The 22,792-nt window shown below is 40.8% G+C and overlaps 1 protein-coding gene across 1 annotated transcript in view; it reads left to right on the forward strand.

Moving 5' to 3' along the window:
* Positions 1 to 22,792, forward strand: part of ADAM12 (ADAM metallopeptidase domain 12) — a 749,844-nt gene that overhangs the window by 494,213 nt on the left and 232,839 nt on the right. The window contains exon 11 of the mRNA XM_089669609.1: positions 3,847 to 3,992. Coding sequence (XP_089525735.1) covers positions 3,847 to 3,992 — 146 coding nt within the window. The remainder of the gene's footprint in view (positions 1 to 3,846; positions 3,993 to 22,792) is intronic.

Below are 22,792 nucleotides of genomic sequence, written 5' to 3' on the forward strand. Positions count from 1 at the left end.
AGAAAGATTGCTGCACAATTGTATTCAGTGCCGGTAATCACCTTCAGATTATTGGGGCAGGAAGGTGCAAATGTGTCATCAGTCTTGTCTGCGTGTGTTAAATGAAGCAGCTATTTTCAGGAAAAAGTCATCAGAATCAAGTCATTCACTTAAAAGGCAGAGATTGCTATGTGTTGATTAGAGCAGTTGTTGTAGACTTGGTGTCTGAAGAGTCAGGAGAGTAGGAGAACCTAGCTATAGAAATTGCACAATGAGCAGCAACTGTGTCTTATAATTGCTGTATCAGGACCATAGAAACATCAGGTTTTGTTTTTATTTGTCATTTTTTTCGGAATTGGTAGTATGTTTTAATAGTTTTAATTTTCCATTCCTAATTTTGTACATTGCATTGAGTATTTCTGTCAAACTGCAGTGGTTATTTGGGGTTTGTTTGGCTTTACGGGGTATTTAAAGATAACTTAACTTGTAAACTAAGATGTATTATTTTATAACAATGCATAGATTTCTCTCTGAAGGGTCTAAGGTTGTAAGGGGTGGACCCCAAGGTTCAGTTTTGGGTCATTACATTAGGCTATTACAAATAGCTCTATATTCAGGCTTCATGAACATTAGTGTTTTTTGTTTAAGCTAAAAAAAATACTGGGAAAAACACTGGATAAAAAACACTAGTAATAACACTTTTTTAGTAGCTTTTTTTGCAGCATTCAGAAGCATTTAAGAGCATTAGCATTTCATTAGCATTTTCACAGTACATATAGAGGAAATAAATGCTAGAAAAAAGCTGTTAGGAGCGTTTTAGTAGTGTTTAGAGGTTTTTTTTTTTTTTACTGGAAAAATGCTCAAAAAAACTCTACCAAAACTTTTTTTTTTTCTGCTCCTAGATGCTGAAGCTAAAAAAATGCTAATAGCCTAAAAGTAGGGTGCATGGACACATAGGATACCACTATTTAGCTTCTGGGAGCAGAAAAATATGCTTATAATAGCTTCTAGGAGCTCAAAAAAGATGCCAGTGTGCATGGAGCCTAAAATAAGAAAAACAAAATCAGTCGTGCTACTACTCCAAAGGAGGCACCACATGCTTGTATGCTCCCCCTAATGGGTCCATACCACCACTTCAGGATATAAAGTAACCAGGACTTTAGAGTATGGAGGTACACTTACTGTATTCTTTCCCTTCTGCCTCCCACGATGCAGCCCTGGAAAGCACTGTCATATGAGGGTGGTGAGAAGCTTGCTTAGCCCAATACCTTTTAGGCTAGATTCACATCTGTGTGGGTGGTGCCGCTGTGGATCCGCACGAAAATCCGTGCAGCCGCACCACCTGTACAGAGGAAGGCGGACCCATGGGTGGGTGCCATTCGTTCTAATGGCATGCCGCCCGCACTGGAAACCGCAACTGTACTGGGAACCGAGGTTCCCGTGCGGGCTGCGTTTTCAGAAGAAGTGCAGGGACTTCTTCCCTGTGTGTCACGTGGCACAAAAAGAATCCACCAATGCCACTGTTACAATGCCATAGGAAGAAAGTTCAACAAGGCCACAGTGACAATATCTGAGGAAGAATATTCAGCAATGCCACTGTGACAATGCCGCAAAAGGAATATCCAGCAATACCACAATGACAATATCAGAGGAAGAATGTCCAGCAATGCCACTGTGACAATATCAGAGGAAGAATGTCCAGCAATGCCACCGTGACAATATCAGAGGAAGAATGTCCAGCAATGCCACCGTGACAATATCAGAGGAAGAATGTCCAGCAATGCCACTGTGACAGTGCCGCAGAAAGAATATCCAGCAATGCCACTGTGACAATATCAGAGGAAGAATATTCAGCAATACAAGTGTGACAGTATCAAAGGAAGAATATTCAGCCATGCCATAGAAAGTATATCCAGCAATACCACAGTGACAATATCAGAAGAAGAAGAATATTCAGTAATGAAAGTGTGATAATATCAGAGAAAGAATATTCAGCCATGCCACTGTGACAGTGCCGCAGAAAAACTATGCAACAATACCACAGTGACATTATCAGAGTAAGAATATCCAGCAATGTTACTGTAATGTAATAATTTTAGAGGAAGGATGTCCAGCAATGCCACTGTGACAATATCAAAAGAAGAATATTCAGCAATGCCACTGTGACCATGCCACAGGAAGAAAAACCAGCAATGTCACTGTAACAATATCATGGCCGCACATACGTATGTGAACTAGGGCTTAACGTTCAGAAAGTCCAAACTTGAACTTCTGGGGGCTGAAACATTATATCTAGCAAAGGACAAAAGTGAATATTGTATGAGCAGATACTTTATTCTACCTGCTACCAAGCCATGGTGTGACTTTGTTTTTTGTTTAAATGCTATGCCACTTTTACTTGTTTATGAATTATACAGAGTTTGGGATTAAAAGTTTTTTTTGTCTGTAGAGCCAAGCCAAGTTTCACAATATAGACCTTGCAAGATATCGCCAACTTGTTGTTGACCTACACTTAGGCTAAGTGCAAGTGGGAGATGCGCGCAAAATTGTGCTCATTCCAGAACCGCAGAGCAATGTACTGCACTTTAGCAGATGCACGGGGGAACTATTAACTCTTAATAGGACCCCCACGCATTAGCAGACATGGATCGGTTTTACGTGCTGAAAATTGCCTGGTACAGCAGTAAAGTATTTTAAAGTAAAGCTAAAGGCTTCAGTCAGTATGTCATGCAGATTAAACAAAAAACTTTTTCTGACTGTGTCAAATCCTGCGCCAAAAGTGCAATCTGATTGTACAATTTCCTTTTTAGATTTTTTTTAGAACTATGGAATAGGAGAACCCACCTATCTACTCAATCACTCTGTATCCAATCAAGCAGGCCATTGCACTACATAGTTGATGGTAGATCTAAAGGAGATTGTACAATCAGATTGTATAGTATATAGTGAACTTTGCAGAACCGAGAACACAATTTTCCTATTTTCAATACTACCGCTCTATCCACATAGGCTGTTATCTGTTCACTCAGCTCACTATGCCAAATGAATGATCTATGCAAGATGAAAGCTAAAGGATAAGTTCACCTTTGGGAACATGTTACATGTTCCACCCGTTTTTAGGGTGTAACATGTTCCCATAGCCACGCCCACTGTCCCCCCTTCCTCTGACAGATAGTACAGGGAAAAGTTTCCCCGTACTACCTGTCAGATTTGAAAACACGGTCACGTCACTCATTCACAATATTCTGTGAATGAGTGTCCACAAGTCTCGGCAGCTTTAGCGGCTGTGGGCTTGTAGATTTTATTGAACTACCACGGTGCTGTGGTAGTTCATTGATTCTTCCAGTCAGTAGATCTGCTTGCTTGTACATCCCATACGGCAAGAAGATATTCTTACAAGTCTGCAGGAGACCTGCATGGCACCAGCGATCTACTGATCGCTGGTGCAATGCGTTACAGGCAAATTTGGACAAAAATAATAAATGCATATTTTTTTTTACCTGCAAAAAATTTACATTTATTATTTTTGTCCAAAAGGTGAACTTATCCTCTAAGGAAGAAAAATAAAAATCGATATCTGTGTATTTAGTGAGAACAGTGATCATTGATTGCATTTCATTTAATATTCGTGCACCTGGAAGTGGGTGGGAGGTAGGAGGGTACAATAATTCTATATTGGTACATAGGGGAGTTGGAATTTAGAAAAAAATGAACAAAGGTGAACTTATCCTTTAAGTACTGCAAGACATTTTTTTTTTCTATAGTAGACCATCGTTTTACTTTAAATCAACAGGATGCATAGCCAACCAAGCCTGTTCTGACATTTAACCTAATTTATACTTACAAACATATCCATTTCTTTTGAAGGATCATTCAGAAAACCCACTGGGAGCAGCTGTTACACTTGCTCATGAGATTGGGCACAACTTTGGGATGAATCATGACACTCTGGAAAGAGGGTGCAACTGCAAGGGATTTGACAAGGGGGGCTGCATCATGACTCCTTCTACCGCGTAAGTCCTTATTCCACTGATTTACATCTTTCTGTTAAGTGCCTTTGACATTTATTGTAATCTATTTCCCTAGAAGGAGCACATTACATTCTGAAATCACTTTTTTCTATATATAGAATGAAACGCTGAATTACATTTTTTTTACAGTGTAAACAGTTTTCTTTTTTTGGCAGAACAGGGAAATATTATACTTTCTACCAGGTTTTTGTCTGTGTTCCTTTTTGGGAGACTCACCACTCTATTTGCACTGTTGACCATTGTCCCCAAGAAGGAAAGTAAATAGAAATACTACATTTTAGAGTTGTCATGAGGCCAAGAGGTGAAGGGAAATGTTTGCTCTGAGGACCAATGTTCTGGTGACAACTTTGTAAGATGGAAATTACCCCTACATTAGGAAGATTTCCTGTTGCATCCTCAAAACAGGAAGTGAAGGAAATCTCCCCAGCAGGACAGACAGAAAAAAAATTCATAATGGCTTTAAAGTGGTTGTAAAGGCTGAAGGTTTTTTTTACCAGGCATTCTATGCATAAAGGTAAATAAAACTCTGTGTGCAGTTTCCCTCACAGCCCCCTAATACTTGCCTGAGCCCGATCTCTATCCAGTGATGTGCACTGGAGTAGAGGTTCTCCTGGCTCTCTCCCTCCTCATTAGCTCAGACACAGCAGTGGGAGCCATTGGTACCTGATGCTGTCAATCACAGCCACTGTGGAAAGAACAGAGGCAGGGCTGAGCCGTGCTCTGTGTGTCTTATGAACACACAGAGCCAGTTTAGAGTGAGCACCCACTAGTGCCAGCGGTTTGCTATGGGGGAACTCGGCAGGGGGATGGAGCCCGGAGCACCAATGGGGGACCCAATAAGAGTTAGATTGGGGCTGCTTTGTGCAAAAGTACGACATGTTTATTATTATTTTTTTACCCCTTTTCTGCCGCTGCCTCCTGACCCCTTAAGTGGTTCTAAATGCCAGGAGGTGGAGTCATGTGGCTGCTATGATTGGCAGTCACAGCAGTCACATGATTGGAAAGCTTCTGATCGCAAGTACGCATCAGGAGATTTTCGGGAATAGAATGATTACTGTGCTGGGAGCACACAGGGAGCACACTCTCGGCACAGTAACGTTTAGAAGCTGCATGTATGCATATGGCCAGGGGAAAGTGGTAAAAATTTTACCTTTACAATTACTTAAACCCTTCCTTATTATATCCAATTTCGGCTACACACTTAATATTTAATGCATTCTTTGATTCATGCATCAAGAAAGTTTTTTTTGTTTGACGTTTCAGCAGTCAGATTGGTCTATGATCAGTAAGTTTTATACTGTATTGTTTCCTGCAGAAGTAATTTGGAGACTGCTAATTGCTCATGATAGCTGCAGTTTGATGACTGTCTATTGCTGCTTGGGATCTGTTCCTTTTATTCAGCTGTTTTTCCATATAGGATGCATTTATTGTTCTGTCTTCTAAATTCCAGTCTTCTGGTGCAATGGTCACATGAGGCCTACCTGGTTAGTTTTGCATGAAGATAACTTGCCTTTTGAACCACAATGTACTTTGTACTGTTACCTTAGACATTTTTAGCTTAGCTCCAGTTGGAATAGTTTTTCAGCAGTCAATACCACAGTTTAGCCTCCTGCTGTTTCAATAAGCTCCACTGACATTGCTACAAACAAATGGAATATCTATTTCATTACTTTCATTTTTTTTTTCGGTGCAGCAACACTTAGAGGACCATATATACCCCTGTGAGTGAGGTTCTCCTTACATGAAGATGTAGTGATGCAGAAAGACACTTGTTTATCTACCATAAACAGTAGGAAAGTAATATGCCCTCATGTGAAAGATTGTAGTTAAGATGGACTTGAGGAAGGATGACTTGGTGAACGTTTTCTTTATAATCTGATAAATCCACTGCAGTGAAGTGTGACATTAAAATATATTTCTCTTATCACACTTTTATAGCCAATAGACCAGATAACCGGATCTGGTTGCTGTGATACAGCCTGTACTCTTCACAAGGCACCGCAGTTGACAATTCTGTACAGTATATCAAGTTATATTTTATTATATCTTTTTTATAAAACTTAAGCTGGACATTATCTTAGCTCCCTTGTCGTTTTCATGGACAGGATATTGAGGCATAGTCATGAAAGCATGACATATCCGCAAAAAGTAGAGATTTAGTGTGGAGGTCTGAAAACTAAATCCCTGTTATTAGCAAGCCATGTTACCTTTTAGAACAATGAATCTTTGCTCAATAATAATTGGTGTATTGCTATGCAAATTTAAAATCAGCATCTCTACACCCAAGCTCATGGTTCTGTCCGTAAAAGGAGCAGAGTTCTCCCTCCATTTGCATTGGGACACTTCCCACTGCTAAAGATTTTCAGATCTCAGAATCACTTCCATGGGAAATGGAGAGGGACGGTGTAAAGACTGGCAAGCAGAATGGGTCACTTCCAATTTTGCAGACGCTGTACCAGATCATAGTGGGAATAAATGAGCTGGGCTTCAGACACAGCATTAATTTTACTGTGCAGCCTCTTTGTCCCATACCTTATTTAAAGTGATTCTAAGTCCTCATGCACACTGGAGGTTTTTACAGCCGCTGTTCTTGGCTTTTGGCATTTTCTTCTACAGCCATAAACCCCCCAGCATGTTATCCTATGTGTCCATGCACACAGACTGTAATCAGCGTTTTTTGGCTGGAAAAACCCCCAGAACTAGTGGGCTTCTAGGGGAGTTTCTTTAGCTGTAAAAATGCTCCAACACTGAAAAATGCAGTAAAACATGGCAAACCAGCGTTTTTGGACATTTTTTTTTGCGCAAACAAAAATGTTTATTTTTTCAATAAAAGAAGCTAAAAAAAACTCGGGAAAACGCCGCTAAATGCTAATGCAAAAACGCTAAAAAATGCTGAAAAACTCACGTTTTTAACGTGACTTTACACACCTAACACTACCAGTGTTATTAGAACACCCCATGTGCATGGAGCCTAAAGGCTGTAATTTAAAAAAAATAACAAATATGTCATACTTACCTCCTCTGTGCAATAGTTTTGCACAGAGCAGCCCCGATCCTCATCTTTTTGGGTCCCCCGCTGGCAGTCCTTGCTCCTCCACCCTGCCGAGTACCTCCAATAACAAACCTCTTGCTATGGGGGCACTCAAGCAGGCTTAGTGGTGTGAACCTCCTGCGCTCACAATAATTTTAAATAATATTAATAATTAAATGTGAGAAGCTGCCAACATTAAATCATATATCTAATGATCTTTAAAACTAAAATGTGAAAAAAATGTGGCGCTAATCACTAGCAAATCAAAATGCAACAATATAAAAAATATATATATCCCCTCAATTATAAGTGAATATTCAATAACCTCGTGTCTATAAACACACAAAAACTCAGCCCTGAGGAAGTCACATGGTACTGTGACGCAACGCGTAGGCCCGACGTAGTGACGTATTTCCGGCGTGGCGGCCATCTTGGTACACCTTTTCTTATCCTGTACACCCATGCAGATAACATCCAAAAGCATGTGGTAGGAGCCTTGTTTTTCACTAATGTAAGTGCGCATTCTATTTTACCACACTCTGGCAATAAACATATTACGCTATGGGAGCTTTGTGTTTATGTTACATGTGAGTGGTTAGCGCAGTATGTGATCCTGCCTGGAGAAGGAGCTATTATTGGAGTCCTGATCCCTAGAGGGAGATCTGTATATATTGGGAGCAGTCATTTGGAGTGATATCAACATGGAGGATCTGTGAGAGGGATCCTATATAAAAACGTTTTGACTCGCAAGGGTCGAGTCTGGAAGGTGAGAGGCTCATTCAGCCGGTTATCGGATGATTTTCTATACAGCCACCAATTCACGTTTTGTTCACACGGATATCAGCACGAGTTATTTTGTTCACTGGAGTGTGATTATTGAAAGTTGGACTTTTAAAACGCATGAAAATTTATTATAGTGTGTATTTTTGCACTAATTTGAGTTCACTTTTGCACATGATTCTGTTTTTATTCACTTTATGAGTTTTGTGGTGTGTGTATATATACATATGTACATATATTAAGTGCATCTTATGTGTCTATATATGTTTGTTAAAACACGCACTAAGATTAGTCAATAGGATTGTTTTTTCACCATCACTATAGGAGTTTTTGTGTGTTTATAGACACGAGGTTATTGAATAGATATGTTTATTCACTTATAATTGAGGGGATATATATATTTTTTATATTGTTGCATTTTGATTTGCTAGTGATTAGCGCCACATTTTTTTCACATTTTACTCAAGCAGCCTTGCTCCTGTGAATGCAGCCAGGTTTTTTTTTTTTTTTTTACCTTAATGCATAGAATGCTTTAAGGTAAAAAACCTTCAGCCTTTAGAACCATCCTAAGCTTTTTGTTTTCCTGCATGATGGTGGTCAGGCAATTTGAGATAGATTCAGAGTGAAATAATGTCAAAAGCTCCTGCACATGGGTGTGGAAGGCTAGGAACAGAAATATTCGGTGGAACTCAGATGTGTGCCAAACTCCAACGGGTGGGCCAAGCCATGCAGCTCTCATACAAGACAGGGGGAGTCCAGATGCAACTGCAGAAGGAATAAAACAAGAGCGCACTGGCCTAGCGTATTATCCCAGATAATTGTTTATTAAAATGTGGATAAAATAATATACTCACAAACAAGTGGTGACAGATCACAAATAGATACAGTCACAAGATGCATTAATCCACAATGAGTCAAAGACCCTGACGTCAATGAAGTGCCATCTAGGGGTCAAATCCGGCTGACGTGTTTTGAGGGTAACCCTCTTCCTCCGAGCCCCTGGGCCAGTGCACTCTTGTTTTATTCCTTCTGCGGTTTGAGATAGATTCCCTGCTTTTCTAAGTTTAATCACATACAGCTATTTTCTTAGTCTAGTAATCAATCATTGACTGAAAGTTACATTAATAATTTTAGAGCATCTCAAGCAAAACAAGACTGATATTCAATGTAAGCAATAGAATAACATAGGTTCCCCAGGATTTGTTACAGCTTTGACAACTTGTTGCAGTTACTGCACTTTACTATTATTTAAAAACAAAAATGGTACATACTGGGATTTCCCTTTAATGGGGTGTCCACATGACCTGAAAAATGCATGAGCATCCTGGATATGACAATTTAAAGGAGTTGGGAAAAACAAAATCCTGATTGTTTCCATTATCTCTGCTCAAAAACACATAATCCTATAATGCTCAACTCCAGGCCACTGCAATACTGTCTCTGCACCCTCCACCTCTGGGTGTCGACTCTGTACAGGTCTGTGCCCACCAGCCAATAAACTCCAAAAATTTACATGCACTACAGGCCAGTATCCTCCAGAGGGAGCTCTTGCAGATGATGCAACTTTTTGAAACGATTCAGTGGGGGACATTGACATGCACTGCATGTATCTTTTTGGACTTTTTGACTTATCCAGGGATGAGGTGCTCTTTTGTTACCTGTTCTCATCCCTACTGCAGTCAAATCTTTGATTTAGGGTTAGGACATCTTTAAGTTGCCACTAAGACTGGGTTCGCACAGGAGCGGTGTGGGAAACTGCATGTGATTCGGATAGGAATCGCACCACATTCCCTGTTCGAATCGATTCTTTGCAGTATGATTTAAGCCTATTCGTTTTGTATGGGCTCACCATACCTGCACGAAAAAGATGCAGGCATCTTTTTTTTTTTTTTTTTTTTTTTTTTTTTGCCGGACCAAAATTGGATCGCATGGGTGTTCATCACACAGCTTTTTTAGAGCATATGAACTGCATATGAACCAAAGCTGATGAGATGCGATTGTATAACAGTTTGTGTCCTTTCAGGGCCGGTTCACACCATGCCCACATCTAAATTGCACAGGGTCACACTGTATGCCATTCACACTGCATGCAAAACACACTACATCTGCAACAGTTGTCAATAAACAGTTAACACCCCAAAATGCAGGTTGCAAACGTGGTTCATTTTCCGACACCAGATTGCATGATACTTTTGAAGTATGTATTTGGTTGTAGTGCATGCAGATGCAGCCATGGTATGTACCGGCCCTGACACCCATTGCTTGAAGATAAATGGGAACAAATAAACTGCTTAGCAACATTTTACACATTCTTCACTATAGCAGAAAGTGTTTTTATTACTGTCTTTATTCTTTGAATTTCCCCATACTTCCTGTTATGTTTGTTAATTATCAAATAATGAGGATGTGTGGAGATTTTTCTTTTTTTACTGTTCTGTCAAATACAGTATATAAGGAGGAATCTCCCAAGTGGGGATACGGGCAGCAATACATCCTTTACAAAGTTCTAACCCTTCCACACTCAATCTACAACAAAAAGAATAAGTTTTGACTGTAGTTTGGCTTTAATGAATTGATAGGCTGCATTGGCCTTCACCGTCACAACAGGTTACAGGTCCTCTTTATTCTTTAAAGCTGCTTAGTCCTGACATGTAAAATATTAGTCATACCATTTTCTCTGTGCAGACAGCTGAGATGTTTAGAGCTCAGCAGGGGTCTGAGAGTAATAATCCGGCAAAGATCTGCAAAGTCAGTCTAAGATAACATTTTCTTCCAGCTCTCACTACTCAAAAGTGAGTGTTGTAGGGTGGGGGTAGGATAGATATATATTCGGGTAAAATCAATGATATTATGGTTAAAAGCACAGCAATACCACACCTGTCAGACAAGCTGTAATTTTGAAGCATACCCATCTATTTGCTGTTTGATGGAAACCGGATAACACATTTCCCTATAAATCATTTCTGCCATCCCGAATAGGTGGTGACATTGGGAGCAGTGAGCTGTATGTGCGTGGAATGATCATCACATTGGCCTGTAATGCAGATTATACGGGGACATTAGCAGGTGTAGATGTGTGGGGGGATTACGCACAACGGCCATTTAAGTGATATCTGCAAACACAGCATGGATCACTTCTACAGTGCAATTCACTTTACATAAGGACATGGTCAGCCCAAGTTTATTTGTGGACTACGGAGATGTCCTAAAAGGGGTTTCTACATTGCCAGTTGATTCATACAATCTAAATAACTAAAGCATATCTAAAGCCAAAACTTGGTTTTGAACAGACATTGTGGTTATTATTGCTGCTCATGTGCCCACTTTGTGACATTAAAGTAATGGGAAATCTATCCCCAGCGGGAGCACAGCAGAAAACTGAATGGTCTTTACCCCTTTCAGGCTTAGTCCAAAACTTTACAATTGAATACACACTTTTGATCTTGCTTTGCAGCTTGTTTATGATGTGCTTCATGATATGTTGCTGTGGAAAAATAATGATTTTTTTTTTTTTGGTCGACGTGCAGTATGTCAGCATGTAGGTAGGTGCAGTTAGCTATTTTGCCACTAGGTGGCCCTTTACCAGAATAGTGTCTGGTTACAGCAGACAATGTCAGGTGCTACGCCCCTTTTTGGTAGAGTACTCCTGCAGTGATGTCAGGGGGGAGTCAGCACCCATATTTAAGGCAGGTAGGGAGGAGCATATTATTATTATTATTATACAGTATTTATATAGTGCCAAAAAGTTTGCTCAGCGCTGTACAATATAGTGGGGGACAGTACATGAGACAATACAGTAACAAAACAATACACGAGGGGTTCGAGGGCCCTGCTCTTTCGAGCTTACAATCTCGGAGGGTGGCGATAGTGGTACAGGAGGAAGTGGCTGTGGGGGATGGAGTGGTAGGAGGAGTGGAGGAGATCGGCTGTTAGGTGAGGGTGGGGTAGGCTTCCCTGAAGAGATGGGTTTTCAGGGTGCGCCTAAAGGTGAGGAGGGTAGGTGACAGTCTGATGGATTGGGGTAGTGAGTTCCAGAAGATGGGGGAAGTCCTGGAGAAGTCCTGCAGTTGAGCGTGGGAGGAGGAGACGAGGGAGCTAGAAAGTAGGAGGTCTTTTGAGGAGCGAAGAGTACGGGTTGGGTGGTATTTGGGTATCAGGTCGGTGAGGTAGTTTGGGGCAGTGTTATGAATGGCTTTGTACATCAATCTTAGTAGTTTGAATTTAATGCGTTGGACAATCGGAAGCCAATGCACACATGTGGGGCATGGGAGCCAAACACCCCACAACTATGTGGATGTAACCATTACACATAGGCCCTGCACAGGGCAGGAGGCTGGGAGGAGTGGGCCTCTACTCAGGGGGAGCCATCTGTAGTCTGTCTCTTCTGGAGGTAGGGGCTAGGGCAGATTGCAGAAGGCCATTTTAGGCCAGACTGTGAGATTCTTTTGTGAGGCTGCTTCCCTGGATGGTCCCCAGGAGAAATGTGTCTAGCGTAGAGGTGACTACAGAGAACACATTCCAGTGAGTACTGATGACCCTGGGAGGAAGAGAGACTGGGAGATGGCTGCTAGATGTGCTGCATGTGCTTTCACTATGGCAGATCATCCATTAAATTTGACACTGTCATGTCAAGTGACTCCAGATTGTATGTCATTGTGATGTGACTATACAGTATTGTCATTTCCAGAGTTCCGTCAGTAAAGTGCAATGAAACTACTTCTATGTGTGGACATTCCTTCTTTTGGCGATTTAAGCATCAATAGCCGGGAATGTCATGTGGAGGCCTCTTGCATGGAGTAGGGCACAAGATGTGGAGTGAGATTTGGCGATGTCACTATTGCGCTGCTCACTTTTTATCTTTCTGCACATAAAGCTGTACTTGAGGACCTGCATCTCTCAGCTTCTGCTTCATTTTGTGGATCTGTTTGGGCGTCCTCCTTTTCTCCTTCTACTCTTGATCATTATCCCACATGTCCTCAGACCACCAGCCATCAGGGGGCAGTTCTGACATGAGGAAGCAAGGCTCTGCTTCTTTACCATGATGGCCAACTCCATACAACAAGGCATGATAAACCAGCAATCCTAGTGATTGCTCCTTTTACCCTCTGATCTGTTTTTTTGGGGAGTTTTCTCCCAATATACGTGTATATTGGTTTACGTGAAAGTTATAGCGTCTACAAATGGCGGTGTGTGTGTGTGTGTGTGTGTGTATGTGTGTATATATATATATATATATATATATATATATATATATATATATATATACATTATAATATTTTTGTTTGTTTTATACTAGTAATGGCGGCGAGTGGCGACTTACAGCGGGACTGCAGCAGGCATTCTGAGACTGACACTGGCTGTGAACTGACTAAACGCCACTGACATCTCCGATGACACTAATACAGTGATCAGTGCTAATAAAAAGCACTGGCACTGTACTAATGACACTGGGCAGGAAGGGGTTAACATCTGGGACAATCAAAGGGTTAACTGTGTGGGTTTTGTGCTTACTGTGTGGTGTTTTACTAGGGGATGTGCTGCTTTCTATCTCACTGCTTTGCAGAGGCAGAAGCTACACACAAGAGAGCAGAGATTGAAGCTTAGGAGAAACAATGTGAGCATGCTTACAGCCATGGCAAGGTTAAAGGTTTTAGAACAAGCTGCTAACAAAAGTGAAGGTGGTAACAGCAGCAGACACTTGGTTGTGTTTGTATTTTTCTTAATCCTCACACACTCTCCCAAAACTTCAGCTTCAAGCCACAGCAGCTGTACATCTCATCAAGGCCAGTACACCGTACCTACCACCTCTCAAGCCAATCTGCCTACTCATCCCTCAGCCCACCAGGCCTTTGCACCACAGTAAACTGTATACACCAGCATACAGATAACACATCATACCAGTATACTGTGCCACAACTGCAACCCAATACTGCAATCAACTCAACTCAAAGTCCGTGTCAGGTATGAATGCCTTTGCACCGCCATACCTTTTTAAAGTGGTTCAATCTCAGCACACCAGACAATGTAATTAACCTTGTTCCACATCAAGCTATGCACCCAAAGTCTGATGACATGTCACTGTTTGTTAAATACATGCTTTGCAAAGTGCTCACCAGGACAGGTCTCTGACAAACCTGAAAACTACAGAAGATGGAGATCCACATTCAAAGCCACCATCAGTGAAATAGATATCACAACTACAGAGGAACTAGGTCTGCTTATCAGGTGGCTAGGTCTGATGAACAAATCAAAAGACTCAAAGCTGTTCACATTGACAACCTTGCCACAGGTCCTAAAGCTGCTTGAGACAGACTTGAACCTACCTTCATCAGTCCAGAAGCCTCAGTTACCTAGATACCGCTCATTGGGCTAACCCAATAGTCTCCAGGTTGCTCTATGGTATACAGGAAAAATGGGCATCACTTGGATCAAGGTACAAGGAAGAAAATAAAGTTTCCTTTTCTCAGTTTTCCTCCTGTTTATTAGGAGAATTGCAGATGCTAAGAATGATTTATGTTTCTCCTTTGGGAAATTCAGCCCCTCGGTCCACCTTCTCAAAGGCCTGCAAACACACATTCCACTTAGAGACCGCAAAGATCCAGTGCCTATGAAAAGGACTGATATTGTACTTGAAGCTACTTATAAGAATGAACAGAACAAGGGAAAAGAACACCCAAATTGCTAATGTCCCATACCTAACAAACCCCACCCGCTTAGGAAGTGAATCAGCTTCAGAAAGAATCCCTTGCAAGAACACAAACCGCTTTTAAATAAACTTGGGATTTCCTTCAAATACTGTGCAGTCTGCCCCTTCTCCTCTGACCTCTGACATCAACAAAGCATTTTCGTCCACACAACTGCCGCTCACTGGATACTTTCTCTTTTTGGGCATTCTCCGTAAACCCTAGAAATGGTTGTGCATGAAAATCCCAGTAGATCAGCAGTTTTTTTACATGCTCAGACCAGCTCGTCTGGCATCACAACCATGCCACGTTCAAAATCACTTAAATCCCCTTTCTTCCTCATTCTGATGCTTGGTTTAATCTTCAGCAAGTCGTCTTCACCAATGTTTAGATGCCTAAATGCATTGGGTTACTGCCCTGTAATTAGCTGATTAGCAATTTGTGTTACCAAGCAATTGAACAGGTGTACCTAATAAAGTGTAGAGAGTGTATCTCCTGCCAAACAGGTCATATCACTTGTTTCAAACAGTGCCCACATAACTACCATGTCAGAGAAAGACTTTGCAGTATAGGCACGAAACACTCGGAGCCAAAAAGCGCTCAGTTCACATCTGGAACATGCTTACAGGGGAGCAGAGCATAGGGCTTATATTTCCAGTATACTGCTGCTCTTTCACTGTCCAATCATAGGCTGACATAGTCTTCAGAGTCATTCAGGAATTGTTTGTGCTGTCTGACAGACATATGTGAAACAGAATATAGACTGGACAGAATTATACATTTTTTTGGAACAGGGGTAAGCAAATGTGGACCTCTCAGCTGTTGTGAAACTACTAATTCCATTATGCCTCTAAATCATGTTTGTGACTGTGCCTTCACAATGAGACTTGTAGTTCTGCAACAGTTGAAGGGCAGAAGTTGCCATCCCTGTTTTAGGAGCTGAAAAAATGATCAGATATGCATTTCAACTATATGTTTAGCTGTTTGCCTGGAGTTAAGGTCTAAAATGTAACAGAAATAAGCACTTCTGACATCCTCTGTAGCTGGCCGAAGTGCTGCTAGGAGGACGCCCATAAATGGTTAAGAAACATTTCCTAGAAAACTTTGCCAAGGGTACTCTTTAGGGCAGTGGTACCCAACTGACAACTGGACGATTGCCCACTCCTGCAATTTCTGATAGAATTAGCTGATGATCTTGTGTTTTTGGTACATTTAGAGCCAGTTTGGCACCCCTGTATTTTTTCTCCTAACTCAATCTGCTTTTTTCTCCTGCTTTCATGCTGTTCCACTTCTCACCCTCCATGGATTAACATATGCTTGCTATATATTTTTTTTTTTTAGTTACAGTGTTGTTAGAAAATATTTTTCTACTGTCTCAGTGCTTTTCTACCATACTTTTCCCCAGACCCATACTGTTATCTCCTGCCAGTCTCGAGTTTTAGTTTCTAGGCGGCAGTAGAATGCGTGTGAACACAGCTGGGTGGCTTTCTAAATGAGAACCCTGCTGCTAGAAAGAAGACCACCGTAATGTATAGAGGAAATGAAGGCTCACATCTCTGCTTCCAGCATTTAATTCTTATGGAAGTCACTGATAGGAAAGATAGGAAAGGTACAGGCAGTAGGGACTGCACCTTTCTGCTCATATCACAGATGAAAACCATTTTTCTTGGTATTTTAACTTAACCTGCCATATAATCATTTTCCATGGCTGATGTCCTAACAGTGTCAGATGTCAGACCATTTTCTTAAAAGAAAAAAAAAACTCTGTGGAAAATTTAAGTTTCATACCCAGCATTCCCCTATCATAAAATGATCATAATGTCTCCATTTTCTTTAAAAGTACCCATAGCTGTGTAAAATCAGATATCTGGCACTGCATTTTCATTTCATGTAGAAAGAAAGAAGAATGTCAACAAACATTTAGCATAGTAAAATTTGTATTGGCAGAATTTTCTAGGTCTCCAATTATAGTGTTAAGAATTCTGTCTGTTCTGTTCAACATATTAGCCAATGGGTTGATGGATGCTGGAGGTCATTCAACCCATAAGACTGGCAGCATTCTGTAGTATAAGTGGTATTGAAGAGAACAGCTCCATACTGAAATGACTATTGCAGGTAGAGCTATTTTTTATTTTTATACCCTTCTGGGCCTCACTTTTTCTTTAAAGGTGGAGTTGGGCTTTAAACCTGTAGTTCGCAAGATCTAGATCACCACAGTTGCCACTGTTTGTTCCAGAAGTGCCCATTTGACAGCATCTGCTCGTCTTTTGTTTAGGATGAAGAAATATCATCAGTCTTTCTTGGTGCACTTGCTGCTGTTCCTTGCCCACATGTCTACAATTTAGTTGTTACTGTAGAACAAGATAGAGTGTAACAGGAATCTGCTTTATGGCCTTGGTTGTGGAAATAAAGCATTTTCACGTTTTCTTCCAGCGCGTTTGCTCTCATCTTGAAAATGTGACCCTTGTTACAGCAATTCCTTCTCTTTCCTCGGGAACATTCTTCCCACGTGTGCCCTATGTTTAAGGTACTTACTTTTTTTTTTTCTTGGTCTAAGCGCTGTTTTTTTTTACGGAGAGGCTTTTGGGAATTAACCTTCTCTCTTTATCTGTGCACACAGAGCCAATGTATCAAAACAGATCTCCTCTTGCTCTTTATATATATTTTCCTCAACTATCGTAGCGATTACTTCATTGTGCATCAAGGTAAGCACAGCTAGAAGGAGAGCGGAAAGGTCCAGCTCGCTTAAAATCTTTGCAAGGAGTTCATACCAGACCAGACTGTCTGGCTTTTAAGTTGGAGCCTCTAAATTTAACCAAATCAAGCTTTTCTTAGCAATGCAGTGCTGTCAATTCTAATCAAAAGTTCAGTTGAAGTAATTCAAATCTAATTGATTATCATATGGCTGGACAAACCTTGGTTTCCCAGGCAGCTGAAAAAAGTCCCTTTGCTACCAGGTCATTCTGCCCATTGATGTTCCTAGGCCTATACACCTGGGTTTTGGGCCAGCAACATCATTATCATTTGTGGTATAGGGTTCATGGTTACTGTTGTGCCTTAAAGAAGAATCAAACTGTCCATAGCAAGTTCTAATGTTTTGATTCCTTCACATGTGCGTCTGAAGGATTTCCGAAACACGTCGAGCTGACATTTGAATAATGTTTGGAATCTATACATGTTGTGGAGAGTATTTTTGTTTTGTTTTTGTAGGTTCTAAATGGAATTTAATAAAGTTGTTTTGGTGATACTCAGTCTTTTTGTATATATGTCCAGATAAAGTCCTATGACTATAATATGATGTTACAGTATATATGATGTTTAGGGACATGGACCTATAGCACACAGTCTGAGCTTTTATTTGCATATAGGTTTACTTCAGACTCCAGCTTATGGATTCTTCTTAAAGATGTTGTACCTAAATCAATGGATACTAGTCAGTTATACACACAGCTGAGGGTAAATGTCTAATCATTCATTCGATATGTACATAATAGGACTGTATTATGTGTAAGTATGGGCTGCTCGGTGCTTGGAATGTACAAAAGTGTTGCCATGGCATGCAAATGGTGTGTCTGTGTGTGTAAAATATATATATACACACACACTATATTGGCAAAAGTACTGGAACGCCTGCCTTTACACGCACCTGAACTTTAATGGCATCCCAGTCTTAGTCCGTAGGGTTCAATATTGAGTTGGCCCACCCTTTGCAGCTACAACAGCTTCAACTCTTCTGGGAAGGCTGTCCACAAGGTTTAGGAGTGTGTCTATGGGAATGTTTGACCATTCTTCCAGAAGCGCATTTTTGAGGTCAGGCACTGACCTAGCAATCTCCGCTCTAATCACAAAGGTGTTCTATCGTGTTGAGGTCAGGACTCTGTGCAGGCCAGGCAAGTTCCTCCACCCCAAACTCACTCATCTGTGTCTTTATGGACCTTGCTTTGTGCACTGGTGTGCAGTCATGTTGGAACAGGAAGCGGCCATCCCCAAACTGTTCCCACAAAGTTGGGAGCATGAAATTGTCCAAAACGTCTTGGCATGCTGATGCCTTAAGAGTTCCCTTCACTGGAACTAAGGGGCCAAGTCCAACCCCTGAAAAACATCCCCACACCATAATCCCCCCTCCACCAAACATTACACTTGGCACAATGCAGTCAGGCAAGTACCATTCTCTGATGCTTTGCATTGCACTTGGATATGTAAGGCTTGGATGCAGTTGCTTGGCCATGGAAATCCATTCTATGAAGCTCCCTATGCACTGTTGTGCTAATCTGAAGGCCACACGAAGTTTGGAGGTCTTTAGCTATTGACTCTGCAGACAGTTGCGACTTCTGCACACTGTGTGCTTCAGCATGCGCTGACCTCGTTCTGTCATTTTACTTGGCCTACCACTTCATGGCTGAGTTGCAGTTGTTCCCAGTTGCTTCCATGTTATTATAATACCACTAACAGTTGATCGTGGAATATTTAGTAGCAAGGAAATTTCATCGATGGACTTATTGCACAGGTGGCAACCTATCATGGTACCACGCTTGAATTCACTGAGCTCCTGAGAGCAACCCAATCTTTCACAAATGTTTGTAGAAGCAGTCTGCATGCCTAGGTGCTTGATTTTATACATCTGTGGCCATGGAGGTGATTGTAACACCTGAATCCAATGATTTGGAGTAGTGTCACAATACTTTTGGCAATATAGTGTGTGTGTGTGTGTGTGTATATATGTATGTGTATATATGTATGTGCATATATATATATATATATATATATATATATACACAGTATAGTGAAGGAAATAAGCATTTGATCCGCTATCATTCAGCAGGATTTATTACATACATGTAAGAGAGATCATTATTGTAATATCTTAGAAATGTGAATTAAAGCTTTGCAAATAATTTTCAATTAGATATGTAAACATGGGCAGTCATGTATGCCCATCACATATGTAGGCTCAGTGTATTGCCTTGCAGTGTTACACAATTTGATTTCCATAATAATTTTTATTAAATGTAGTATATACAACAGTACAGGCATCATGACAAATTATGAAAAAGTAACAGAATACAAGAAAACCGGTATAGCACAAGCACAGAAATATCATACTGAAACAAAATAGAGTATCATTCCTTCCTAAGGCACCCTAACACCACCTACTGTATATACAGTGCCTCCTATACAAAGATCAGTGTTGTATTCATGCAGTTGTGGGAATGCCACACTGTATACAATAAACATTGAGCTCCTTTTGCACCCCTGGAGCTGTTTACACATATTGACAAAGCTTTTAAAGTGTCAGTTCGCTGTCAGTGCTTGTTCTCCACTGCAGAGAAGTCCCATTGTGGAAGCTTGAAATTGATAATGCTAAAATGTTCTTGACAACCGCTCATGATCGAGGCATGGCGGTAATGCACAATCTACAGGGAAGAGTCTGGAGGTGGGCTCGCCAAGAACATCTTCACTAAATGTACATTTAATTGGTAGAATTATCCAACTCTATTGGGCAACAGTGTAACAAAACAGTTTACCAGTATTTACAAAATGACTTTAGACTGTTAAGTTTTTAAATCAGAGCCAGAGCTGAAGTTTAAAAACAGATGAATGAACAGCTGGGACCAAGAAGGAAAAACAAACCAGTAATAATGCAAATGTTATGCCGAAAACATTTTATCTAGACTATTAGACTTTTATTGTTGTTTCACAGTTTTAGTAAATATATCCCATTGAGTCCTTCAGGAAAAAAAGACACCAGCAGCTGGTGGGGGGGGGGGGGTTAAGGTATATCAAGGTATATCTTCCTTCCCAGTAGCAGTGTCTGCTTATTAAAATTTCCCCACTACCCTGTCCTTAGCAGAATTTCACCCAAAATGGGAAGTTCAATTTGTGTGCCTCCTCTGCTGCCACATTTGACACTTTTTTTTGGAGGGGAGGAGGAAGCAAGTACCTGCTGTTGACACTCCCACTTCCGGTCCGATGTGACGCAGCAATCTGAGCCAGACGTTTGGTCCCCCTCCTTCCCCCGCAGCCTTCAGGGACACTTCACAAATTGCAGCACACTTTGCACATTTATGGTAGGAAACTGGCTATGAAGCTGCAAGACTTACTGAAGATGCTAATACCTGCACCCAAAGCTGGTTGAAGAATTGGCTTAGGTGAGGACATCGCTGAATCCCTGGACAGATAAGTGTCCTTTTAAAAAATTTGCTACAATTACTGTAGCTGCTGACTTTTTATATTTTTTTGGGGGGGAGCCTGGATCTCCTCCTAAAACTCTGCATAAAAGTACCTTTTGGGGGGAACAATACTGTAAATAAGATACTAACCTTTCCCAAATTTCCTCCCACAGCACATAGGAGATGGGTGATGCCATTCTGCTTCTGGCCAGATCTCCTAGAATACTGAACAGCCCAAATCTAATGAGAAGGGTATCCTGCACTGTGCTACAGCATTCCTAGGAATCTGCTCAGCTGGAGGATAACACCAACCCCTGCACTACAGAAGTCAGGGAAAGGATATTATCCTTATGCATAGTGTTTTAGAGAGAGAGAAATGGGGGGAGGACCTTGAATAAACAAACATTACCACTGAGGTTTAAGGTCTGAGCAGGCAGGAAGGGGTGGGCAAACTGCAGCACTATCTAGAACTGCTGAAGCTTCCAGATTGACTCGAAGGGTTTGGCAGACTGCTTCAGAAATGTGTTTTTTGTCAACATTATAACTCTAGGTCATCGTTTCCTAAAGCTGTCCTCTGCCCCATTAACAGTTCATGTTTTGTGGGTAACCACAGTGGTGGGTAAATCACATCACTCTTGGTTGGGAATTTAGGCAAGTGTTTTGGGTAGGACATCTGCTGTGTGTTGGAAAATATATCTCCCCTGTCAAAAGCGAACCTGTATTTTGCCCATGTGGTTGAGAGCTATGTCGCTTAAAACGTTTGTGGCAGCCCTACACTGTTTGCTAAAAAGTAACAGGAGGACTTAAGTACTTTTTCTTTTCTGAAGAAAAAACTGCTACAGGTTCTCTTTTAGTGTTGACCATATGCTAACATGTAGAAGACCCCTAGACGCTTTGTCATGTGATCTCTAAAGGGGAGAGTCAGTGTTGTTTACATTGGCTGATCGATACTTTTTAGAAGAGATTGGATGACCAAGAGCCTAGGGCATCAGCGAAAGGAGGGATTCTTGAGTATTTGTACTTTTCTGCCTCTTATAATGTTCTTTATCTTGATCTTTAATATAGTTTTATGCTGAAACCCAAACCTTGGGAATTACAAAAAAAAATACCCTTGTTTAGTGATTCTAGGGCAATACGGAATAAGGTAAAATACTTATTGACATCAATTACAATGTAGGGCAATAGCCTTGCATTGTACGTGAGGATTGTGAGACATCCCATAGGCTGGAACAGAGGAGAGCCCCAAAGCGAAGATAAGGAAAGGTATTTAGATTTATTCCTCATCCCTTTAGAGCTAATGCGTAGTTGACCCTTGCAGTACTGAAGGGGTTACCACTGCACAGGTAGTTTGTAATTCATTTGTGTATAGGTCTACTTTAAGCCACATACTGAGTAGGTGAAAGTTGGCTTGTTTCATTATGCATACAGTATATCTCACTACATATAAGACACAGGGACACAATTGTTAGATTTGGGAACCATTCATGAGCTGGGATAGTATAGATGTGTTTTTTTTTTATTTTTACCAAAGGATTCTTCTATACTATTTGCAGCCACTTGAGCTTTACTTTCATTATTCTCATCCCCATAAGGAACAAAAAATGATTTACTTGTATCCTTTCCGCATTGTACAGGCATGTGAGTATGATGGCCCTCGCATACAATTTTCATATAGTCAGCACCAAGGAAGAGAAAAAACAATAAGTTATAATCTTTTTCCTACCTAATCACAATATAAATATTTAATATGACTGGGAATCGGCCAGCATGGCAAAACTGTTTATGTCTCAGCCACAAAACTGTGGAATAAGCACTTTACAGCGTTTCACATTGTACACTGGGAAACTTCGTATTAAGAAATGTTTTTAGAGCATTAAAGTTTTAGTTTGCTTAATATGACGACATTAAAGAAAAACCCCATCCATGACACAAATCTCTAATTTGAATATTAAATTGTGTGTTCTTGGTATTACATAATTACTGTATATAGTAATTAAATTCAGCCTATTCATATTCTTATGCACAGTGGGTGGAAAAAAGCCTTCTTGAATTTGTACGTGGCAGCCAGATTAATGCCCTGGTTTCATCTTTGCACTTATGAATTCTAACTTCAAGCCA

This window comes from Staurois parvus, unplaced genomic scaffold (assembly GCF_062004578.1).
Source record: "Staurois parvus isolate SC_StPar_1 unplaced genomic scaffold, SC_StPar_1.0 ptg000009l, whole genome shotgun sequence".
NCBI lineage: Eukaryota > Metazoa > Chordata > Amphibia > Anura > Ranidae > Staurois > Staurois parvus.